The sequence below is a fragment of the Oxyura jamaicensis genome, chromosome 2 (assembly GCF_011077185.1).
Source record: "Oxyura jamaicensis isolate SHBP4307 breed ruddy duck chromosome 2, BPBGC_Ojam_1.0, whole genome shotgun sequence".
NCBI classification, from domain to species: Eukaryota; Metazoa; Chordata; class Aves; order Anseriformes; family Anatidae; genus Oxyura; species Oxyura jamaicensis.
In genome coordinates, this window is record NC_048894.1 from 113,673,638 (window position 1) to 113,696,575 (window position 22,938).

The 22,938-nt window shown below is 43.8% G+C and overlaps 1 protein-coding gene across 2 annotated transcripts in view; it reads right to left on the minus strand.

Moving 5' to 3' along the window:
- Positions 1–22,938, minus strand: part of GAREM1 (GRB2 associated regulator of MAPK1 subtype 1) — a 98,473-nt gene that overhangs the window by 71,519 nt on the left and 4,016 nt on the right. Inside the window, exons 1-2 of one of the 2 annotated variants that reach the window (XM_035317168.1) lie at positions 14,385–14,401; positions 3,692–3,832 (exon numbers count right to left, since the gene is read on the minus strand). In XM_035317168.1, coding sequence (XP_035173059.1) covers positions 3,692–3,697 — 6 coding nt within the window. In that variant the 5' untranslated portion in view covers positions 3,698–3,832; positions 14,385–14,401. Of the gene's footprint in view, positions 1–3,691; positions 3,833–14,384; positions 14,402–22,938 lie in introns of those variants that run through there. The other variant, XM_035317167.1, reaches the window with a different exon arrangement.

The following is a 22,938-nucleotide window of genomic DNA, read 5'->3' on the forward strand; positions in this document are numbered from 1 at the left end:
ACCTGGGCTCTTTAGAGTCAGAGCAGGGGACCTCTGGGGCTTGAGCTGATAAAACCTCAATAGCGCTTTTGGTTTGAGCTCTATAGCCCCAGAACCTGACACAAGAAGGATCAGACATATCTGAGGCCCATGGTGTTCAAGCCCTCTGATGGTGGCTTCAATCACTTTCAGTTATCACAGAATACGTGCAAGAAGCAGCCACGAACGCCTGTAGCTCCCCACACAGCTACCTCTGCACAGAGGCATTTGTCTTGACAAAAAGCAGGCCAGCAAAGTTTAATTCTGCACGATACCAAATTCGGATCATACAACAGCATTTTCCAGAAGTTACTACAGGAGACGTTTATCAAGGTAAAGATAACACGGCGCTGCCTCAGCCCAAACTAGTGGTAACGTTTGTTGTCAGCTGGAGGGTATAGGTGATGCACACTCATTTCTGGAGTAGAAATTTAATATTAGGGATATAGTAGCAGGAACAGTATAAAGCTAGCTCAAACAGAGAGCAGGTAAGGCCTTGTTAGAAGTATCAAGTGTGAATTATGGGAACTTGAGGAGGGGAAAGTAAAGGACACCCAAGCAATGCCTGTACGCTGCAATGGTTTGCCCGGGAGTCTTGTGAAGTGTGCTCTCTTACAGCAAGACAGGAGACTACCAGGACAGTAATTTTGATCCACTCTTCATTCTACCTGCACATGAAGACCTCCTTTGTTTCAGGAGTCAGAAACACATCAGCCATTTGTTTTTAATTACATGAGAATTGAACTTGATGCTACATTAGCTTTTACTCTAAGGAGAAGCAGACTGGAAAGAATATTCAAGAGGGAATGCTTAGACTAACAGCTGTCATGTATGAGTCTTCTCTGACAGCAACAGCAAAAGTTAGCTATATGTCAGACACCCCCAAACGAAACAACTGGGGTAGTAGCTGCCCCAGGACTGCAGAACAGAGGTTCTGTTAAGGAAATTTCACATAAATGTAAAATACAGCATTTTCTTTCTTTAACAAGGCTTTATTATATTTAGGTCTAATAAGTGTATCAAAACCCGATTTAGCAAATAGCAAAATAAGATTTACGTTATACTAGTATTTATATATGCGAGCGATGACTCTGTGGTACTTATACCCATAATCTCAGGGGAATAAAATCAGTTTCAACTTCCCTTTCTACTAAACAGTAGCAACCAAAATGATGTTACGATTTTACGATTTGCTTCTTTAAAATCTTGGGGCGGGGGGGTGGGGAATGAAATTATTGTATTAAATATGAAAGAAACCTGGAAGGTCATTTTAATAAATGTTTATGTTCAACGTCTAAGGACCTTTCTGGTAGGCAGTATAAGCAACAATGCCAATTGCATGTTTGCAGATGATGTCTTACTTGGCAGAAGTGAAAAATCAGCAGTCATAATCCAAAATTTATAGGCAAATTTTTGTGAACTGTATTGTTGTATGGAGACATAAAATCCCGCCTCTAAAACCAAAAACTAATGGCTGAACCCCATAAAAACAGCCTGCCAAGTGTTCCAGTTGTGTTTTCTGCAAAGATGTGAAGCTCTTGCATGTAAATGGAGAGCTGTGCCAGCAAGTTCACAAGGCTACAGCTGAACACCCTACCTTTTGGTAGCAGCACATCCTGCTCAGAGAAGTTCGTGATTCTGGAGCACTCCCACTGCCCAGCCTTCTCATGGCTTACCACAGAGCAGATGCCCAGCCTGGCTCCTGAGCTAGCAGCATAAATGCATCAGGGCAGTACTCAGCCTAAGAAGCCTTCTGCAGCAGCAATGTTAAACGTAGCCACTTTCATGTGGGCTTCTGGACCCCAAAAGCATGCCACGAGGCACTGCACAACGCAGCCCTGACAACTCCCTTAGTGTTACCTTACAGAGCCCTGTATCATATTCCACAGCAGCATAATTTTTAGGGTATGGAAGGTACCTCTAAATGCATTTAGATGTTAGCACCCAAGCACCTGGTTGCAGTGCTTTTTTAGCTAAGCCTTCACATCCTTAGACACATCTCTCCTTTCGCAGAGGCAAACTTACATTGCGTGCTCTGGTAGTGCAAGTTAGCACTGCCCATTTCTGTGAGGTCCCTTTGGCAGCACTGGATCACACCACTTGTTTGGTATGTGCCTTTACTACGTGGCAATTCTGATTTTTTTCCTGTATTTTTGTCTCATAAATGAGGAGTTCATGGCAGGGAACTTTCTGGAGATTGTTTGACAGCAAAATGTGTTCTGTCAACTAAACACACTTTTCCTGCACTAACACAAGCCAGGAACAAAACCACATCAATAGTTTTTGCAATATCCTAGGGAACAGACTTTGAGTTTACATAGATAACAGCAAAATCAAGCCAAGCATGAATGAAACATGAAGAACCAGGAAACCCTGCCTCGCAGATCTTTGTCAAGTTCTTTACAAATTAAGAAGCAAGCTTTAGTAAACCCCTTAGGAGTCCAACCTTCTTTTATACCAATAACCAGTTTATTTTCTCTTCTTCCAGGAATCAGGGGGAATTTTAAAATGCACCATTCAGTCTGAAAGAACTGAAGTGTTTATCTGGCCATGGCACTGAAGCTTATGGAGTCAGGAGGTGTGAAAAAAGAACAGTTACTAAGCACACGCACTAGAAACTGCTTATACTAAACAAGTTAAATTCATAGAATTTTAATGCCGTGTATATTATGACACTATGTGCTAACAGACCGAAGCTTTTAAACGTGTCTTAAAAAATTAACCTTTCAGAAGCCAGCTCCCAGGAGAAACAGTGTAAGTTCCATCACTGAAATGCAGTGCATCGCTGCAGTTGCAGCACTGGTGTGATTAAAGCAAATCTCAGCCAGCTCTTGTACAACTCATCCCATTGTCATTACACCAACATTTAAAAAAGAGACAGTAAGACAACTGAATTGATTAATCAATCAACAACTGGCTATATGGAAGACAAAGAGAAAGCACAGTACTAAGCACACACCTTTGCTTCCTAGCCATGGCTCTTTCATTTTCCACCTCCCAGCCTTCTACATTTTTGCATCTTAACTGCAGCAAAATAAGTACACCCCAGTCAGACAGTACTGCTCTATTCAGCTTGTCAATAAGGACATTAAGCAGTGGGAAGTTATTAAAATAATTTCTTAGGAAAGTAAAACTAATTTGAAATTGTAAAATATTGATTAGTCGTGCCATACCTACCTACTAGGAACAATGGTATTACTGCGTCATCCAAAAAGGCAGGCAGCAACAAAGAAATGTCAAGGAGCAGCAATGTAAAACTGCAGTATTGTTATGAATGCTCCCTAGCTTTTAACACAAATATTTTTTAAAAATCCCCTCCAGCTTGAGTATGTAAGTCCCATTCCATCTTTGGCTGATCATTTCAGGGCATTTTCAAACTTTCATACTTTTGCTACCATGTTCACAGATGAAAAAGGCTGGCAATTCATTAAGCTCAAATTCACACCGATTCCTCTACATCACTGTGTGTTCTCTAAGCAGGCTACCCAATGACACACATCTATTTAGCACCCCTGGGAGTACACCAGTTTTTCTTGCACTCGGTAGCATTATCAAAAGGTCATGGTCACCGATATCAGAGACTCAGCTTCACTCCATCAATTAAAGTGACCAATGTAAGTGGTAGGTGATTCATTCTCTTTGAATTTGTGTTTCAGGTTAACAACAACTTTACCTGCATAATGTACAGGGATTTCTATCTTTGGCCCTATGACGTAGTGGCCCTCCTCCAGACTGTGAGCTGTAATTGTTGTCCACTGCCGACATGAATGAATCAGAAGGTAATCACTCTCCCGAAGGCCTTCTACAGTTTCTCCTGCAAAACAGATGAATTTTTTTAATTAATTGCATATAGAATTAGGAAAACTTCACAATAAGCATTTTCTTCTTATTAATGCACATTTTTCAGACGTTTTGATATTTCAAAATCCAATTAAGTTTTAATTCTAAACAGTATTCATTTTGCAATGTAAGCACTTAATCTTCAAGGAAACAAACATGAAACAACACAGTGCCTGCCTACATGTACCACAGAGATGTACTCCTGATTACTCAGCAGTGGCTCTCAGGCTACTTTTTCAGTTTTCTGCATGAACAGATTATTCATATCCCTGTTTATGTCTGCCTATCTCGCTTCATACATATGCTTGAGACTTCTTAACTTTTAAACAAAGGAAAGCTATAAATAAAAATATCGGTTACGAGGTTTTGGAGGTATTAGAAGAAAAGTACATTTTCATATGTTAAAAGATCAGCACCATGCTAATCTATAGCCACCTGAAGCCAAACCTTGTTCATCACTATTCAGTAACTGGGTACCTCACTTGCAGATACAGAGATCTCAGGTCTCTCACTCTATCCCTTTGCAAGTCACTAGGTAATCAGCCGTTCCTATATATGTAAAAACTAATTAAGAGGGCTTATAAAAAGGATGGAGAGCAACTTTTTGCTCAGTCAGACAAAGATAGGACAAGGAGGGGCAGAGAGGGAAACATTAACATGCACCTAAGTCTTCTCTGAGATAAATGCCCCCACAGATCATGCCTACCTCACCTCTGCAATGCCCTTTCTCATGCTCTGGTGCCTGCCAAGTCCATCCCAAGTACCACCAGACAGAGGGCTCTCCTTTATTCCCATCTGTCCCAAGTCTTTTGCGTTTCCATAAACACCCTTCCCTCCTCCTCCACGACTGCAGTGCCTGACCTGGACAACACTGCTTTGCTTGGCCTTCCAGTGATTGCAAGAGACAGACTACTACACATTAGACTACTCACAGTACTAGATGTACATACCAAGGACGATATAGGAGCAAAATTTTATAGAGAAAGGGATACCGTAGCAGAATGCTCTCCTACATGCCTGGCCTTACACAAACAGACTACAAGACACCTTTCTCAAGGTGTCTTGAAAGCAGTCACATGAACTTTCAGAAACCCTTGGTAGACACTAACCACCGGCCAAGAATAACAAAGCTTTAAGTTTCATTTTTGCTCTCCCACCGACCCTCTGCCAGAAATAAAACAATCGGTTTAGCCCTGAAACCACATTTGGACAAAACCCATTCCTTTCAGCTACTACAGCAACCTACACTTCCTCTTCACTGTCCTCCTATGCTTTTAAGGCAGAGGAAGCATCAGACTTTCTGTCTGGAGCAGCAGACGTTTCCCTGCTCAGGCTCGACAAAGGAGAGAGACTTCCCATTGTGCTCCTTCTGCCCACACCAGGCAATCTTTTCCACGGCGTGCAGTGCTTACTGCACACTCCATTCCTGCCTGATTTCATGCTCTCATTCTACCAAGAAACACCCTCCTACACGAATCAAAATACAGCAACTGGCGGCTGTGAGAACTGCTGGATTTCAAGTCAGGAGAGACCATTGCCACCGACTGCTCTGCCACCCGTGGACCGCCGGACTCCGGCTGATTTCTGCAGCAATGGGGATGTGGCTCACCGAGGGGCAGACCTGTCCCAGGGCTTCCTAGGCTCTGCTAGACTTTAAAACAAGTTCCCATTTTGCACATGTGGGGCTTCAACTTAAAGGAGTGGATGGCAACCAAAAAAAAACAACACCCAAGGCATATGGAGCTCATCAGTACCAGTTACTCTTTGCCCCGTGGGGGTCCCATGTCCAGTTTTTCTCCTTTTTGACAGTGAGGAGAGCAGCTTCCAACCATGCAAACACAGTATTTCAAGAGCTGGTTTCCAAGAGCTACTTGGACCATGTCTCCATGCCTGCACCCTCACCGTGCTGGGAGCACAGGCAAAGGGACCTCAGAAAGCCTAGGGCAGAGTGACAAAACGGCCAGGCAGCACAGGAAAGCTCTGCAGTCCCTTCTGTATCTTGAAGGACGTTCAGGTATTTGTTAGAGGAGTCATGCACTGGCTACATTTCACCAAATCATCTGCCTTTGAGCATCTTGCACACATATCTCCTTCTCTGGAGATATTCAAGGCCCGTATGGACGCCTACCTGGGCAACCTGCGCTAGGGAACCTGATTTGGCAGGGGGGTTGGACCCGATGATCTCTTGAGGTCCCTTCCAACCTCTACAATTCTGTGATCTTCTGCTCTCTGCTTACAAGGCAACTCCTAATAGATATAAAAATTGTCCTCATCTTACTGCAGCAGACAGTTGAAATTTTCAGGGAAAACACAATGATAATAATATATGGTGTTACTTCAAACTCCTGTTTCAGTTCAGAGACTTACACTCACGCTTTCTATAATCCATGGCAACAAGTAATTATTCCATCCCACAACAAAACAAAAACAATGACACCTAAGGGAAGAACTAGTATTTTACTAGTTTCACTGACAATGGTAAACAAATTTTGAAGAAAATACAAGGCATCTCTGGTATGCTTTTCTATGCCTTACAATTTGTAGTTATAATTTCAGGCCATTACCTAAAGAAAGGCTGAATTGTACCAGCCAGGATTGCAGGGAAATAATTATAGCATGGGTCATCCTCCAAGAGTCTGAGAAAGATGTTCTCAGGAAAACAACAACAAAAAAATACCCATTATGAAAAGGAGCTTCCAGCCGTGGCTCACAAGCCACGATCTGTTTAAGTGGTTACTCTTAAAACTGGGTGGGACAGGTGAGTGTAAAAAGATATTACCAAGGCAGGCCCAAGAGTGACTACCTAATTAAGTCTGCAGCTGGAAGTAGATGCATTTTTTTTTTTCTGTTTGAACCTTGGAAACCACAATTCCTGTTACAACAATCATTCGCTCATGCTGATTAAGTCGGAAACAAATTCTGCACTTTGCCATGGAGCTGGAGCAGAGGAGAGAGGTGGATGCAAGCCTCCTGCACAAGGGCAGGTCTGTACCACGTCCTGATCTCTTGTAGCCGTGGGTGGACTGGTTGTTTGGGGTGGCTTTATAGGAAGATGCTCCTTGTAGGGATTAATGGAATAGCAAAAACACAAGTACAAGGAAGAGTCAAACATGAATGAGACAACAGAACGTGGTGGTGCAAGCTCTTCTATTTTCTTTTGTTGTCTTGCTCAGTGCCTTTAGAGCTGTCTCCTCCTGGAGAGATGAACCTTTCAGGCAGGAGACATCTCTGAAGCAGGCTGTGCTGCTCAGGTCCCGGCCCCGGCTTCGCCCTTTACACTTTTCTCAGCAAACCGTACCTTGCAAAACAGCCACACACATCCAGTCTGATTTTTCCCCGTCTCAGTAGCACAGGTTATGCAAGCCTTTCATTAATCACATTTCAGCTATGTGGGAGAGAAGTCAGCAGCCTTCACATCCACAAACTATGCAACTCGGTTCTCACCTATTCAACATACTCCTACACGGCTGCTTACATAAAGCCAGACGCCATGAGAAAATAGAGCACAGGCCACTCATCTTTAGTAACAGTTTTGTCTCTTATGATCAAATATGGATTAGCTGTATCTCCTCACCCTCTCCTCCCCACCCCGAATGCCTGCAATATAATTAAACCACTACAAAGAATCTACAGGCAAATACTTGAGTGCTTTTTTTTTTCTCCTAAATAAAAGTCAGAAGCAACGAATTATCGCATGCATTTCCCCACCCCTCCTCAAGTTCCCTACCTTTCCAAAACATGAGTCAACTTTATTCATAATAATGCCCGAGACTAAGAAACTCATGATTCGCTAACAGCGTGTAAATCCTAAATAAAGCATCGACACCCAGCCGTGCCTCGCAATGAACGCCTCACACCTCTGAGCTGAGAAGTTAGCTGGTGTTCCTAAACAAGCTGTCATCCTGTAAGCACTGTGACCGAGACCAGGATGCGGGCTATTTCATCACAGATCACCTAAGCAGCATCGTAGCAGCTGCTCATTTATTCATTCTGAATCAGACATATTGCCATTTTTAGTTATATAATCGGAAAAACTTCATTTCCGCATAATTCCTAAAAACCGTAAATATTGCAAAGCACGCTGCTGTTCAAAGGCTACTGCAGAGGGAATGCTGACCACGAAAGGAAAATTGTTCACATGCTGGTACAGTTAAAAAACAAAATAAAAAAAAGATAATTGCTTAATCTAGATTCCCATGCTTATTAAATACCACCTACATTAAATGCCAATACATCTTTCATAATTCTTTCCAGTTCCAAAGCGGTATCACCCGCGTTTGCCAAACCTTGGCTCTGTCAGCGTAAACACTCCAATCTCAGATTAACAGTTAAAAACTGTAGCAAGACTGGGAGCAGGGTAGCTCAATCTACAAGTTCAGAGATGCATTTCTGGTCTCACCTGCCGCTTTTCAGAACCAGATGAGGAAACAGTAGCTGGCTATGTGCTGGGCCTGACCTTACACACAGCAATGCTGCGGCACACCAGGAAGCACGTCTCTTTTGAAGGAAGCACTGACCTCCCTGCAAGCTGTAGCAACCACCTACTTTCTGAGGATGTGCACTTTTATTTCCTTTGACATTTCCCAATTTCTAAATGTTCAGGGTAAAGGCTCCAAGGTAGAGCTGAAGACCTTCCAGTTTTGAAGAGTCTGAGCATCTCCAACTCTTCTTCACCTCCCTCTGGCTCAACAATGGGCCAAGTCCCATAAAAGAAAATTCACCCTGGTTTCACATCCTCATTTGCCAAACATAGCAGTGACTCTTCAACACTAACCACTGAAGAAAAATAATGAAACAAATGGAAAAACATCAAACAAAAAACATCAGAAAAAAAGCCTTTTAGGGTTCTCATTCTAGTATTGAGAAGCTGACATTCAAGTCACTGCAGAATGTGCAGAATAACGTGACTCACTCACTCACAGAAACTACACTTCTAAAAATAAGCAGCAATCTACACGAATATAAACATTTTTATAATGCCACACACTGCCATCCTGGCTAAGAGTTGATATCACTCCCTTTAAAACAGAAGCTTTTGGTCTGGAGACGTGGGAATAGTAGGTAAAGAGCAATTCAAAGAAAGAGGAAGTCCACGCAAGGTTCCAGCAACATAACAGATAGCATTTACACATGCCAGATGAACTGGATACCGTCAGCTCCTGCCAGGAAGATGGTTACAGAGACATTCCTCTCATCTCATTCATCACAGAGGACTGTAAAGCGAGCTTAATGCTGTCCCTTGCACATTAGTTCAAGCATGCAGAATTTGCTCTTCCTGGAACAAAAAAGCTTACAGAAAACAGCTCGTGACAATCTTAAGATCACTTCTGTGAAATAGCTGGTGAAGAAGATGCCTGCTAAACCCCAGGGAAAATTCATCAACGCTTTATGCCATGTGTTTTCATTAAGTCTGAACTCCATCTGCATCCAGGTAACAGCTGCTGTACAATTAAGTGCATCACCCAGGCTGCCTTGGTCAGTTAAGTAGGTGGTGGGTTTTAATTACCCCATCTAATGTTCCACAATCACATAACATAACATTATACAGGAAAATCTCAGCAACATTAAAAATCACTTCAGTGGGTGCTCAGTCAGGTAACTACAAAAAGACACACAAATGAGCAGCTTCGACTGCCTCCCGCTGAAGCTTGTACCAGCACTTGCTAGGACCAAAGGGTTAACTGGAAGAAAGCAAAGAGGTGGCTGCCTGGTCAGGTGAGCATCTCTGCTGTGAAGTTAATGTTTGGACTTGATGATCTTAGAGGTCCTTTCCAACCCAAATGATTCTATGAAATCACTAGGAAGACCTGTCAGCACGTGGCTAATTTCATGAGAGACTAGCAAATAAGGTTTATTTTGCAGTAATTGGAAGCTAACAGAAAACACAATGATTACAAAATGGAAAAAAAAAAAAAAAAAAAAAAAGAACTCAGGTGCTCATTTATTGATCATGCTATTATAGCACTGAGCAGCATTACTTGCACAGTATCTGCTAAACTGGACAAGCAGAAGGGACTCCTTCCCTGGCTGAGGGCCAAACAAGCCATGTGTTAATATGTACCTCAACATTATCCTACAGCACCACAAAAAACAAAGCATAGCTCCAGCCAGGATAAAATGAAATTATAATCCATCGTTATTAAAAAAAAAAAAAAAAAAGAGAGGCCATTATTGACTTCATGGCTCTGTGCAGAGATGTTTCAGGTCAGAGGGAGGTCACACTGCTAGAACAAATAGAAATGCCAGCCCTGCCTCTCCACTCCATAAGAAAGAATCTACAATACTGTACACCAGTCAAATAGTAAAAGTTGTCTTGTTTTTTGAAGAGGCCAACTTGTGTTTCTGCAAATATTCGCTATTCACATAGCTCCCACAGAGGCAGCATCCTAAAAGGAACTTGTTTTCTTTTTAAGTCATTGGCATTCACAGCAGGTAAAAGCTGCAGCTCCTCCCAGCACACAAGTGCAGGGCTTCCCCTTCCAAAGATGGTTTAAATACACGCATTGGAGGAAAAATAAAAGAAATGAGACATGACAACTCAAAAGATAAACTAAACTACATGCTACTGGTTATTCAAATACCTGCAGTGCTGTGGTATGTGACCATCTGAAGGCAGCTGGTCATCAGACCATCAAGGTGAGGAAAGAAACAAGTGAGCAAATGTCCTATTTCCTTCAGAAGCACTGACTTCACCTGAAGTCATCTCATGTTCATGCTGTTTTAGACAGACTGAAGCTGTACCAGCACATCGGACAGATTCATCCAACCTGCAACCTACCACAATGCTATCACCACATACAGTCTTTCATCTCCAACTCTCAGTCATATTACTTTAGCAGAACAAGTACCTCTTCTCCTACAGTTAAAGCCTTCTTCTTTTATAATGCTGAGTTTGGACTTTACATTTATGGGGAAGAAGCAGAGACTTCTTGTTAACTCTGAATATTCAAATTAGGATAAGGACATATATATATATATTTAAATACCAGATCATGCAACCTGCTCACCAAAGTACTCCTCACGGCAAATAACTTCTATATGAACTCCGAAGGAGGGTGTGGGAAGGAAATCAAACATTTTGTTTTCTGCATGCTGCATCATACTGCAGCATATCTGTTGGGAATACACCTACAGGGACATATCTCAAAGTCAAAGAGCAGTAAGTGTGAAGTTAGGGTGGTTTGCTTGCTTAAACTTTGGCCGTGTATTTGGTTACTGAGTCAAATCTCAATGAGCTGTTCAGCCTGCCAGTGCTATTCTTTCCGCAAAAATAAAACTTGTCGAAATGTAGGTCAGAGAAAAAAAGTTCAATAGGATGAGAACAACGTCTGAATTTTCCATTTTGAAGTAGAAATAGGGTTTTGTATGGAAAAATTTCACATCCTCGTAATTTTTCTTAACAAAGGAATGAAAGAAAACCTCACAACTATTTTGGTACATGAAGAACCTTACTTTTAACAACAGTAGCGAACAGGAAATCTACAAGGATTGAAAATGTTACTTTTTTGTCACTATGACTGAACAGAGGCTTGGAAGAGTCACTGTTGCATAAAATGTATAATGGAAGAAAAGTAAAAAGAGCAGTGAATTGTAGAAAACATTACTTCTGGGGAAAAAACAAAACAAACCAAGAACACACCTTCCTTGAAAGCCTCTCCACCTTATCAGTCTCACTTTGTCATTCCATACAGACATTAAAAAAAATAAAAGGTAAGAATTATCTAGCAGATCAGATAAACTTCTTCATTTAAAGAAAAGCAAAACAATGTGCGTGGGGGTGGATCACGCGTAATCTAAATGCAGGATGCCAGTGAGTTAGAAGGGTAAATATCGTAGTTTCTGGGAGCAAGGTGGAAAAAAAAATAATTAACATTTAATCATCTCTGGGATATAAAGCATAGCATACTAAATTTTTAATTTAAAGTGGGCCAATTCATTAGGAAAGCCTGACTGTGGTCTCATCTGTGTCTGAGCACAGTGGATGGAAGTAGAGGTCTCTGTCCCCCCAGCTGCACAACCTTCTGAGCTAGCAACACAAAGATCTGGAATAAAAATTGCAGTTTTAACAAGGACTGTTGATAATCAACCTCACTTTTCAGCTTGCTTTCTTAATTTGCTGAGTAGTTTTAAATATGTTTCTGTTTAACTGTTTCATTCCAGCAGCACATTCATTTGCGCTGGTTCCTATCACCTGGATCAAGGAGTATTTCTGTCATGATTCAAATTCCTATCAACCCCCCCTCTCTCAAAACAAATACAATGCTGATTTGAAGTGTCATCAGCTGAACAGATCCGCATCTTCCAGCGGATGAAGGGCTTCCCCTGACAGCACAAGAGCAGCACCCAAACTGCTCTGCCGCAGCACGGCCCGGTACTGGCAATCACGCTTCCCTCAGCCTCAGATGGTGGAGGGAGGGAACCCGTGTTAGTTTCACAGGCAAGGCACGGATAAGGCAAGAGCTCAACAGCTGAATGCCAAGTAGTGCCCAGTATCCATAATCCCAAACCTGATTTTAGCAGAGGCCATGAAGCTCAAACACTGTGCTCGCTGCCAGGAAGGCAACGGAGAGAGCGCAGCAGGCCAAGGCCCAGCCTGCAGTCAGTGCTCCCATTGATCCCCTGCAGCCTGGTCAGACAGCTCCGAAGCTGTCCGTGGCAGGCTGCACCCACAGCACGGCTGGGAAGAGGCCACAAAAATCACTCTGTGTCTCCCTTAATGCTGGATCAACCCGGCTTCAAGCACAACATGCAGCATCAAGCTGAATGCACACCACACAGCAATGCTTCTCTGTGGGAGGAAAGGCGCCACATCTTCCTGCCGCTTTAGGATGAGCTCCCCAGGAGTTTTGCTTTGGCTGGAACAACTGTTGTTGGCTACAGCTAGCCAAATTGCAACAATTTTCAGTGGTGTCCCAACAACAGGGCATCCAGTTTGCCTCACTGACCCTACCTGCAAGCAAGGGGGCAAGGAGAGTGCTGCCCTCAGACTGCCCAACCACTTCTTGCAGCGCTTCCTGCGCTTCTGTAATCCCTCAGCCTCACAGCACTGTGATCAAACATTGCTTTGGGTGACCATTAAATATTTCACAATCAAGAGAAAGGAGATAAGGCTTTGCTTCTGCAATTTCCAATCCCTCTGCAAAAGACAGATAGAATCAAATTGCTTCAATCCAACTGATGCTGAACTCAGGCTATCATCCACTAATAACCAAAAAGAGAGCAGAGACTCCCATCCCCCTATTCTTTTTATGCCTGCCAGCAAGAAGACAGATTTATTTCTTCAGGATTAGCATTTTGCTATTGGAACAACTAGATATACCAGTACTATTGCAACAGAACAGCACAAACCATAATCTTGTTATAAGGCTATGGGACAGATTAATCCACTGAAAAATCCAGTTTGTTCCAATACAAGCTTTCCTCTAGCTGAGAATGCAGGAAGACATCATCTCAGAGAGTCTCAAAAAACCTGTTCGACCTACTGCGGGGAAGAGGAGCACAAATGCTTCAAATAAACACAAAGCTGAACGCTGGTGGCACTGCCATCGGTGGGGAATGCTCCACTGACTTCATCCCTCCCACAGACTGAACCTTGGCATCTTGCTTTCTTTGTGTTCATAAAGAACCAGCGGAAAAAAAGAGTAAGGGTAACACCACAGATTGCACTGAGTTTTGTTTGCGTTTGTTTCAAGCTTTCAGAGCAAACATCCCAGAATGACAAACCTTACTTTTTATGAACTCCAGCCAAGCAAGCCAAAGCACATCTTTCAACACAGCCTGCTCTCCACCCCCACATGGGGGAAAAAAATAACAACGAAACAACACTCAGAACAACAATTTCTTAACATGTGCATTCCAAAACACAGTAACTTTCTGTCGCTATCATAATTACTCTTATTAATGCTGAACATCAAACGTAACTGTATGTTTGCTGTATCTGCATTACAGATTTAGCTGTAAGATTGATCCAACAGAGCAGTCCATTTCCCTGGTTACTTACAAACTACTGTAGAAAGTCTCAGCAATTCTTTAAAATACTCTAATACTCTACAAATAGTGCTAACTATTTATCATTGTATTTTAGACTTTAATTGGGTAATTCTCAGATCATTTTTTCCCTTAATTGAAAACTAAGTTTCTTACGGAATAAAGTTTCCTGTGTCTGAAGTTACCTAAGATCACAAATCTGAAGCTGGAAGACTGAGAGCAGAGTATCCCATGTTAACTACACTTAAAATGTACACAGGTTAACAGTACTGAGAATGAATAAGCTGAACAACTTTTCACTGCATGCAAGACAGGCTCCAGCCTAGTTTAGTGTTCGTGTAGAGAGAGGGAGACAGGAATTTACATGTAGATCTAATGTTTAGTGTATTTTCCATTTTTAATTCTCATTGACAAAGTCAAGGAAAGGAGATTTAAAACATTTGCCTTGCAATCAGGGCACCACCTCTAGAAATTAAGACCCCAACCAGTAACTTTCACAAGCAATCTGATCAGTATGGTTAAGAGAATGACAGCACTACCTGACCAAAAGCAAGGTATGGCAGTAATGGGACTTCTGAGCAGCACTCTGCCATCCAAGGCAGCTCCTTTAAATACCTCATTAAGAGAGCTGAGGTTTTCCTTTACTAGAGGCAAGCATTCCTCATGCTAGAAAGCTCCTGCTCAGAAGCATCTATAAATATTGTGAGGGCCACTGGAGGATACATTTCCAAGTGCCTGTTTAACATCGGCTGCCTAGTTGGAGAAGCTTAATACTTAGAGGTGGGAGGTCAGCATTTAGCATTGTACTACGTGCTTTCATTGGCTTCCTATTTATTTCCAAGTACAGGAACAAAATGGTTGCTTTAATTGAGAAACTGATGGCAGCTGCACAACTTTATGGCTGCAGAGGCCATCTCTCCCCAGGTGGGATGGTTGGAGCCTGGTCAGGGAAGTGTGGCTAGAGCTCCCTAGATTCGGGATGCCCAGGAAGAAACCTTTAACCCTGCCAACCTCATGGCTTTAAGATCTAGAATGTGATTCTAGATTGCCCTGGCAGACAGAAAAGCAGCCTATTCATTCAGACTTTTCCTGGGCACAGCATGAGAGCTGGGGAGCTGCCTATTGTCAGTTATTTATAATTAGATGATATTTTAAAATACTAGCCAAGTAAGCATGCTCAGTCCTCTCATTATCTATCCAAGTCCTAAAGAGACACTGAGCTTCTTTGTGCTGCACGGCAGTGATCCCTGTTTGAACTTCGGGCATCTTGGACAAACTCCCAATTAAAAATAAAGTAGCCAAAACGCAGGAGCTGCTCAAGCATAGTTTGCTTTGGCTTTGAAAGAACTCATCTTCAATTTGCCTCTGATTTCTGCAGCCAGGCTAGGGACAGGAATAAAACCAGCTGGAAGAAAGCAAGCAGAAGTTCAGCTCCGTGCCGAAGCCAGGCTGCCCGCTGGCTGCTCTCCAAGCCGCCCGCCCCGTCTCCCCGGGCTGCCAGGGACGGCGCGGGCATCGATTGAGGGCACGGACGTGGCGCCTGCTTGCTGGGGGTGGCTCTCTCCATGCTTCGGGTCCGTCAGTCGTGCTCCTCCTGGTAAAACACAAGCGTCAGAAATGGCAGGGCAATGTCTCCTCTTCAAATCTGGACTGACCACATACATGTGCGGAGACTGTAGGCGTTCAAGGGTAATGAGGAACCCGCTCGCTTTGCCTAAGGTTCAGGTACAGGAGGAGTATCTGAGCAATATGGGAACACTAACGTGAGAAATGCAGCCAGAGCTGCACCTATCTATCCTGGTCAAGAACAGTCCTAACCCTGAGCACGATTTATTCTTAATGTTTCAGAGAAAAGTATGAAAAGGTATGAAAAGAATGGCTCTGTTTTTAATAAAACGTAAGAGATAAGAGGATGCTCTCCCTTTGGTAATACCTTTATCATCTTCACAATGCACAAAAAGAAAAAACGCACCTCCCGTGAAGAGGGAAAGCTTCTAGGTTTGGAGAGCAGCGTACAGAAATGACAGCGAAGAAAACCCCATCATGCCTCGCTTTCCCCTTGAGGATAAATTTATCTTTGCCCACAGGCTATTCGGTCTTAAGATATTTCGTTACGTATTGACAGGAACACAAATGATATTTGACAACACAACCCATAAAGCACACAACAAAGATGATCTTTTTCTCCGGATTGCCCTACATTCAGCTGCAGAGGTATTGCAGCTTTGCTATTCGTCTGCAGCCACATCCTGGGTTCGCTGACTGCGACGACATGCATATGTAGCTAGTCACGTTTGGTATTCCATACGTAGCCCTAACGGCTCTCCGATTCACGTATATAGCAGGAAAATACAAGAAGCATCAGTATAATGCAGATCCCTATTTGGAGACTAGGATAGAAATAGCCTGACCATAAAAAAAATGACATAAACACATCTCAGATAGGAGCACGGGAATTCGGCAGCATGTGTGTTGATAGCCTCTTGCAGGGAGCAAAAGGGGCGTTTTGACCTTTTACTAAATAGATGCCTGAGCAGAACTGTTAAGAAAGAAGCAGGAATAATTTAGTGTTTTAGCAACCGGCCTCTCAGCAACAACAAGCGGTGGCTTACACACACCAACTTCTCCTTCCAGCCAGTCACACCACATAACAAATGGACAAGGATTAGTACTGCTCTTACAAACACACAGTTATCTCCACGCACTCGCTGCAGGTCAAGCAAGCAGCCAGTGCTGGCTGAGAAAAGGAAGCACAACATGCAAAACCTTCCAATTCGTGCTCGAGTCCTGCCAGCAAAACCGTCTTTACTACGCTAAACCAAACAGCAGGTCAACATGTGAAAAAGAGTAGAAGCCGAGGGAGATCCCGCATTATCTACGCCGATATATAGCACCTCTCTGCTGCAAAGTCCAGAATACTTGCTTCTTTCCCACAGCAACTAGCTGAAGGTTGAATTTCTGGTCACGGTGACCAGAAACCTTCAGGTCTCTAGCAATGTCTGAAAGGACTTTCCCTGCTTGTTTTCTCACTGGTGGTAGCACAGGCACCGCTATCGCTCCTGGTACGCCCACAGCCAAACACCACGCTGCTGTCTGCACCAGTAGAGGTGGAAAGGAGAAATGTCTTCACCTGAAGAGGTGAAAAGGAGAAATGTCCTATCTGAAAGCAAGAGACGACAACAGAAAACCCACAGAAGCTCCTTGCACTGCTCCATTCTGCTACTGCTAGACTGTACTGGATGTTTTGAAAGCCGGTAGCTCCAGGAACCCAACCGTGCCCTGAGAGGGAGCCATCAGAAGAGGCAACAGGAGTTCTGGGCAAGAAGGAAAGATCCGCACACATATGGCTTTGTCTTTTATATACATAATAAGGAAAAAAAGTTCTCGCAGATAAAAGGTTTCCTTTATGCATCTTCCCACAAACAGAACCTTCCCTCTTTCATCCTCAAAATGGTGAATTGCCAGAAAGCAACACGAATATTCAGTGCTTGCTTTTATTGGGACAATTACATAAAAATTGCCACTGGGGGGAAAAAAAGGCAAAAAAAGCTGCTAAACAGAAAAACAAATGCATGGCAGGGGATATCTGAGGATTTATGGATTACTTTAAAATAGTTTCTGGAAGCAGTTAGTAATTAAGTATGTAGACTGTACAATTTTTACAAACCTAGATGTAAAGAGACCGTGTTCTGTTTGGGTCCAACAGCCCAGCACCACACTCAGCAACTGAGTGAGGGGCACAGACTCTCAGACAAGGCCAGCTGGAACAATTTGGAAATGCCTACCTAAGGTACACGCAGCTACCTTTCTCCACTTGTACTCTCAGGTCTGTTTTGGGCACGCACAGTCTTTCTCCTCAGGAAAGAGGCCAATAAAGTTACAAAGCAATTGTTCTTGAAAGGCAGGCTCATACTGCAAGGAGATTTTCCAGTTCACAGAGGCTGAACGCTTCTTCATTCCATTCCCAGTGAGCTCTGGACATACCATCCTGTAAAGAGGCCAGCACACGCACAACTATGGCACATCCACGAAAAAGAAAAAAGATCTGATCCGGGACCACAATGACCCACAACGAGCACATCTGGATTTACTGTACTCATTACCCGGGGAAGCCAGTCACTCTCCACCCTCCTACAGAGTTGAGAAAGTGTTCTTGAACTGCCCTAAAGGATGAGAACTATTGAGCAGTTATGGAGTGTTTTATTATTATTAATATATTTTTTTTAAAGCACAGAACTTGTCCAGAAAACCACGGGCAACTTTCTAACCTGCTGAGTTTGGCAGATCGACCTTTAAGTATCACATATTTGAGAGGTACCTATTACATGCTGCTCGAACAGCGACCTAAAACCCCCCAAAAGAAACAAAACCCAACGTGGTCGAACATGTTCTTTTCTCTTTTGGGGACTCTCAAGGCCTCACAATGCCAGGGCAGAGGCCAGGTGAGAGCAGGACCCAGGGTGCACCCAGAGACTCACCCCGAGTGCTCGGCCCCTCGGTGGAGGAGGGAGGAGAGGCACGCCATGTGTGCTCTGAGCACCATCCCAGCACGGCAGGACTCAGCCTTTTAGCACTTTGAAAGAATTTCTGTAAGTGGTTAACCAAAATGTTTAACCAGAATCTGAATCTAGCTAAAACCCTCTCAACTCCCTGCACCATCCTACAAAGACCAGTTTATTCATTTTTTCCTGTACCAGCAGCACAAAAATATTTTGTGAATGAACAGCTCAGGATTGTTACTCCCCCAGCTCTCTGATCAGCCCACATCCTCCCCGAAATATCCCAGTTGCCCGAGTTGCAGAGCAGAGCCACGACCCGGCACCGCACGCCCTTGCAGAGCACCTCGGTGCGGGCAGCTGCTGCTCAGCCAAGGAGCAGCCACAGCCCTGGGGTCCTTTTTGGAAAAGCTACAGCCTAGAGAGTTATTTCCTCACCCAAACCAGGTGTAAGTTCTGTCGTGACCATGCTGACACAAAGCAGAGCAGTGCACGATGCAGGCTGCCCCATCGATGAGGGATCTCGGTCCCTGGCTTCACTGGGGTTCCCCCATTTTGTCTGTGAAGAGAAACCCCCAGCTTCCTCGCTGCAGCCACCAAGGCTTCCCCTGCTCGCTTTGCAGATATTCTTGCAGCATGCTGTGTTTTAGATAGCATCTAGGTTTGTGTCACTGAGATTCAGCACCGGCATGAGGCAATTCCAGGATCAACTTCAGCAACCAAGCAAGCTCTCGGGCATCTTCTAGCCTCTGAGACTGTTTAAATATTCACCAAGAAGAGAACCGAATCCTCTGTTCTCGTTCGGAGCTCAATGACATGTTCACAGCTCAAGCAAACACGCGCAAGTCCAAGTTCTTCGTGATTACAACTTGCACAAATTAGAACAGGAAGGATAAACCCAACAAACAAACAGCACTTTTAAACCTATTTTCCATTTCCTGAAGCTGAGCACTTTGAGGAAGCTCCAAGCAACCCTACACTACCATTCTTCCAAGACCAAACCCGTCCCTTTTGGTTACGTACCCAGAAGCAAGGTCTGGGCGCGGGGGAATAAAACAGGGAGCGGAGGCAGCCCCACAAGAGCAATGGGCACACGCACGAGAAAGCCTGGAGAGCAAAGAGCACAGGTCTTTGCTACACACCTTGCCACACCAAAACTCTTCGCAGCGATTTGTGCATGACCTTCCCTGCCACAATAGCAGGGCTTGCTGCTTTCCACCGTGAAATCACCACAGGTTTCTTGCTGAGAGCAGAGCAGCTCTCAGGTGGGCATGTGCACGATGCCCAACCGTGGCACAGAGCTCCACAGACTGCCCATCAGCTGGGGCTCACATCAGGTCCATGCTGTGGCCCGATCCAGATGCTGAGTGTGTTTCGCAGGGCTTGGAGGCATCGCTCTCCACACAACGGATGTGGTCCAGAACCAAATCCTGTAGGATACAACATTTCTCCCCTGCCACCTGCAGCATCTGTAACACCTCCACCCGCAGGATGCCGCAGGTCTGGAGGCAGAGCAGCTCTTCTGGCCGACGCCGTGCCTCAGCCCAGAGTGCAGGTGCTCTGGCAAAGACACGGCATTAGAAGTTTTATGCTGACATGCACGCACCGCCACGAAGACTGCAAGGCGGACGTGGCGCTGGTCCTCAGCAGAGAGGCACTCTTCGATCTGCTCATCCAGCTCGATTTCATGCTTCTGCACTGTGCCTTCAAACCCCAGCATCAGCTGTTCTAAGGAGCAGCCTTGGCTTACAGGTGAAGGTGCAGCCAAGTCAGCTCCCCAGGCTTTTCCTACTATAAACGGTTTGAAAAATGCAGGCTGAACACGCCGCATAAAATTCATTCCAAAGGGGAGCACCATTCCAAGCACAGATTTCAGGCGGGAAATATTGGCTCACTGCGTTTTATGGAGGTTGGTTTTTGACTCATATGCAATGCACACTACGATGATGAATATTTTCCTATAGGGGAGAGACTTAAGCTTCCCTAATCCAGCTGACTTACTGCTCCTAATGCCAAGAGGAAATGCAGCAACACCCATGCCCTTTGCTGCTGACAAACCACTGCAGGAATGACTGGAACACGGCGCAGCTCTTCTCACAGCTTGCATCGAATCCTGGAGCACCAGAGCACGTTGTCCAGTATCCTCTAGCGCTGCTTCTTGGCATACTCCCTTGGGTTGCCTTCACTGGGCCATTACAGGGAGTGCCAACCCGTGTAATCACTGAAGCAGGAACACCTAGTCCCAGAACAGCATTTACAGACAAAGCATGAGAAAAAAAACAACAAAGCCCTCCTCTCCTGCACTAGACATGTACCATTCCTCACTTCCATATTTTGTAACAACAGCCTATGATTCATCGCACCACATTTGTTTTAAGATTAAGGGTTTTACTAACCGTTTAGGACACTTTAATTCTTTTCATTTTATGTACGTCTTGTGCCTTATCTAAAAGCTACACATAATTTAAATTGGAAATAAAAAAGCCAAGACACTAAGCTTCCCCTAGGAGTTTATCCATGGATTTAAAGATACAGGTCTTGAACTCTAGTTAGGAAAAGAAGAATAACATTTCACCATCCAATACCTGAACTACTTAACTGTCCAGGAAGAGTTTGCTCTGGTACACACGCAGGGGCTTTGCTTAATAGAGTCAGAAATTTAGAAGCCAAAATCATGATCATCATGCGCATCACTGAGAAAACTGAACACTTATTAAGTGTATAGTAAATATATTAAGTGTATTTATTAAGAGGAAGGCAACTATTTGCATCTTAGCAGCCCTACAGCACGACCAAGATCCAGTGCAGTGCAAATGACACACTGGTTAGGGAGCATACAGTACACGTGAACCCACTGCCAAACATGAAAGCATCTCAGAAAAACCCTCAGATTTTTAGGTGTGAAGCAGGTATGCTGCTGAACTGTTGTTTGCCTCATTTGGAAGCCAGTCTTACTCCTGGGAATGGGTGTTGCCAAGTTACTGGACTCCATCTCCAGGAGGGCACTGTGATTTTCACAGACACCATTCGGTAGCTGCAGATTTTAAATGAATTAAAAGCTTTTTCACTAAAATGTTTCTGGAACGCATCTCTGCCAACCGGGGAAAAGGGAAGAAATAAAACAAAACAGTAGCAGTGGTTAGTGGCAACCTGACAATTGTTTTTTTTTTTTTTTTTTTTTTTTTTCATTCAATTGTCTTGATGGAGACAGCAGACAACAGGGTAAAGTAGGAAAGAAGAGAAAGCAAGATGAGTCTGAGACGAGGCTTTAATGGCAGAACATACAGAGCACGCAGGTGGAGTTTCAAAGCTGCTCAGCGCTTAAGGATGAAATTGAGCCTTATGGATAAAACAGTGTGAGATTGGAAGGTTAAAAAAAAAACAAAACACCACACATAGGTATTTTGTCTATCAGCACAGTATACGAGAAGTGTCACCTACCAAGAAAATGCACAACAGACAGCCATACCCAGAGTGGGAAGTCAGACCGTGGCATTTGCCCCAAGTCTGAGCATATCTGAAACCTCCTTTTGATCTGCTTAAAAGCCTTGTCCCACCCCCGCGTGATCTGTATCCCCCTGCATCAACACCAGGCTTACAGAGGCACTCGGCAACAGCTTCTCAAAATAAATAGGTCATTTAAGACAATTACAGCACGGACAGCAGCACCCAGACCTTAAAAGAATAAGATTCTTTGTAGTTTCCAAGCATTGTTCAGTCGCACAGATAACCCGCGTTTGTGGAGTGATGCAATATGAAGTTTTCATTATGTGCACAGCCAAGCTGTTCTCTGTAGTATGAGGTTCTTTGATAAGCTGTGAGGGTGCTCAGTTTCACGATATTTAGAACTGGAATAAGCCCTACAATAATGTGCTGCATGGAACAACAGGACACCAAAGGTGCCTGGAGCAGACGGACGTCACAGCGAAAGGTTGTGAAAGGAGAGAAAAAGAGAACCTGAATACCTACAGTAAATAAAATCTCCTTGTGGAAAGCAGCACGGACTCACTATTGACCCCAGCACTGCTTTTGGCAAGAGTTTAGTTAAGAAATAGAAAACCTATACAATAGGTAACAATCTATTTTTAAAAAGGTGGTTTCTTTTTTTTTCTTCTTTTTTTTTTATAGCCACCAGTTCTGTTGTTTCGTCCTAAAACAACCACACATGTATGCCACAGAGAAAAGAATTTCCTTCTGAGTCTTAATGGCTCATAGTGATCCTCAGACTCCCTTCTGGAAAAATTCATCATTTTTTCATAGTGCACAGCAGGGAATCACTTCTCCACAAGATGAGGTCTTCCCCCAGCTGGCCACATACCACAATGTTTGATCCCTACAGCATTGGTTTGCCAAACACGTTTTTAGGGCACGTACAAATATGTTTATTCCTTGTGAAAAAAATAAATAAATAAATAAAATACCAGAGGATAACCTCTTAATCCCATAAACTTTAGTCTTCATACACAAGGCCTGAACTCTTCGTAGCCAATCTGTGGGTCAAAACTATCTTCTAGCAAAGTCTCCTTTTCAACTGCTTGCGGAACCAGCAGTGGTGGCAGGGTGAAGGGCAGTCCCACCAAGTACAAGAAAACAGACT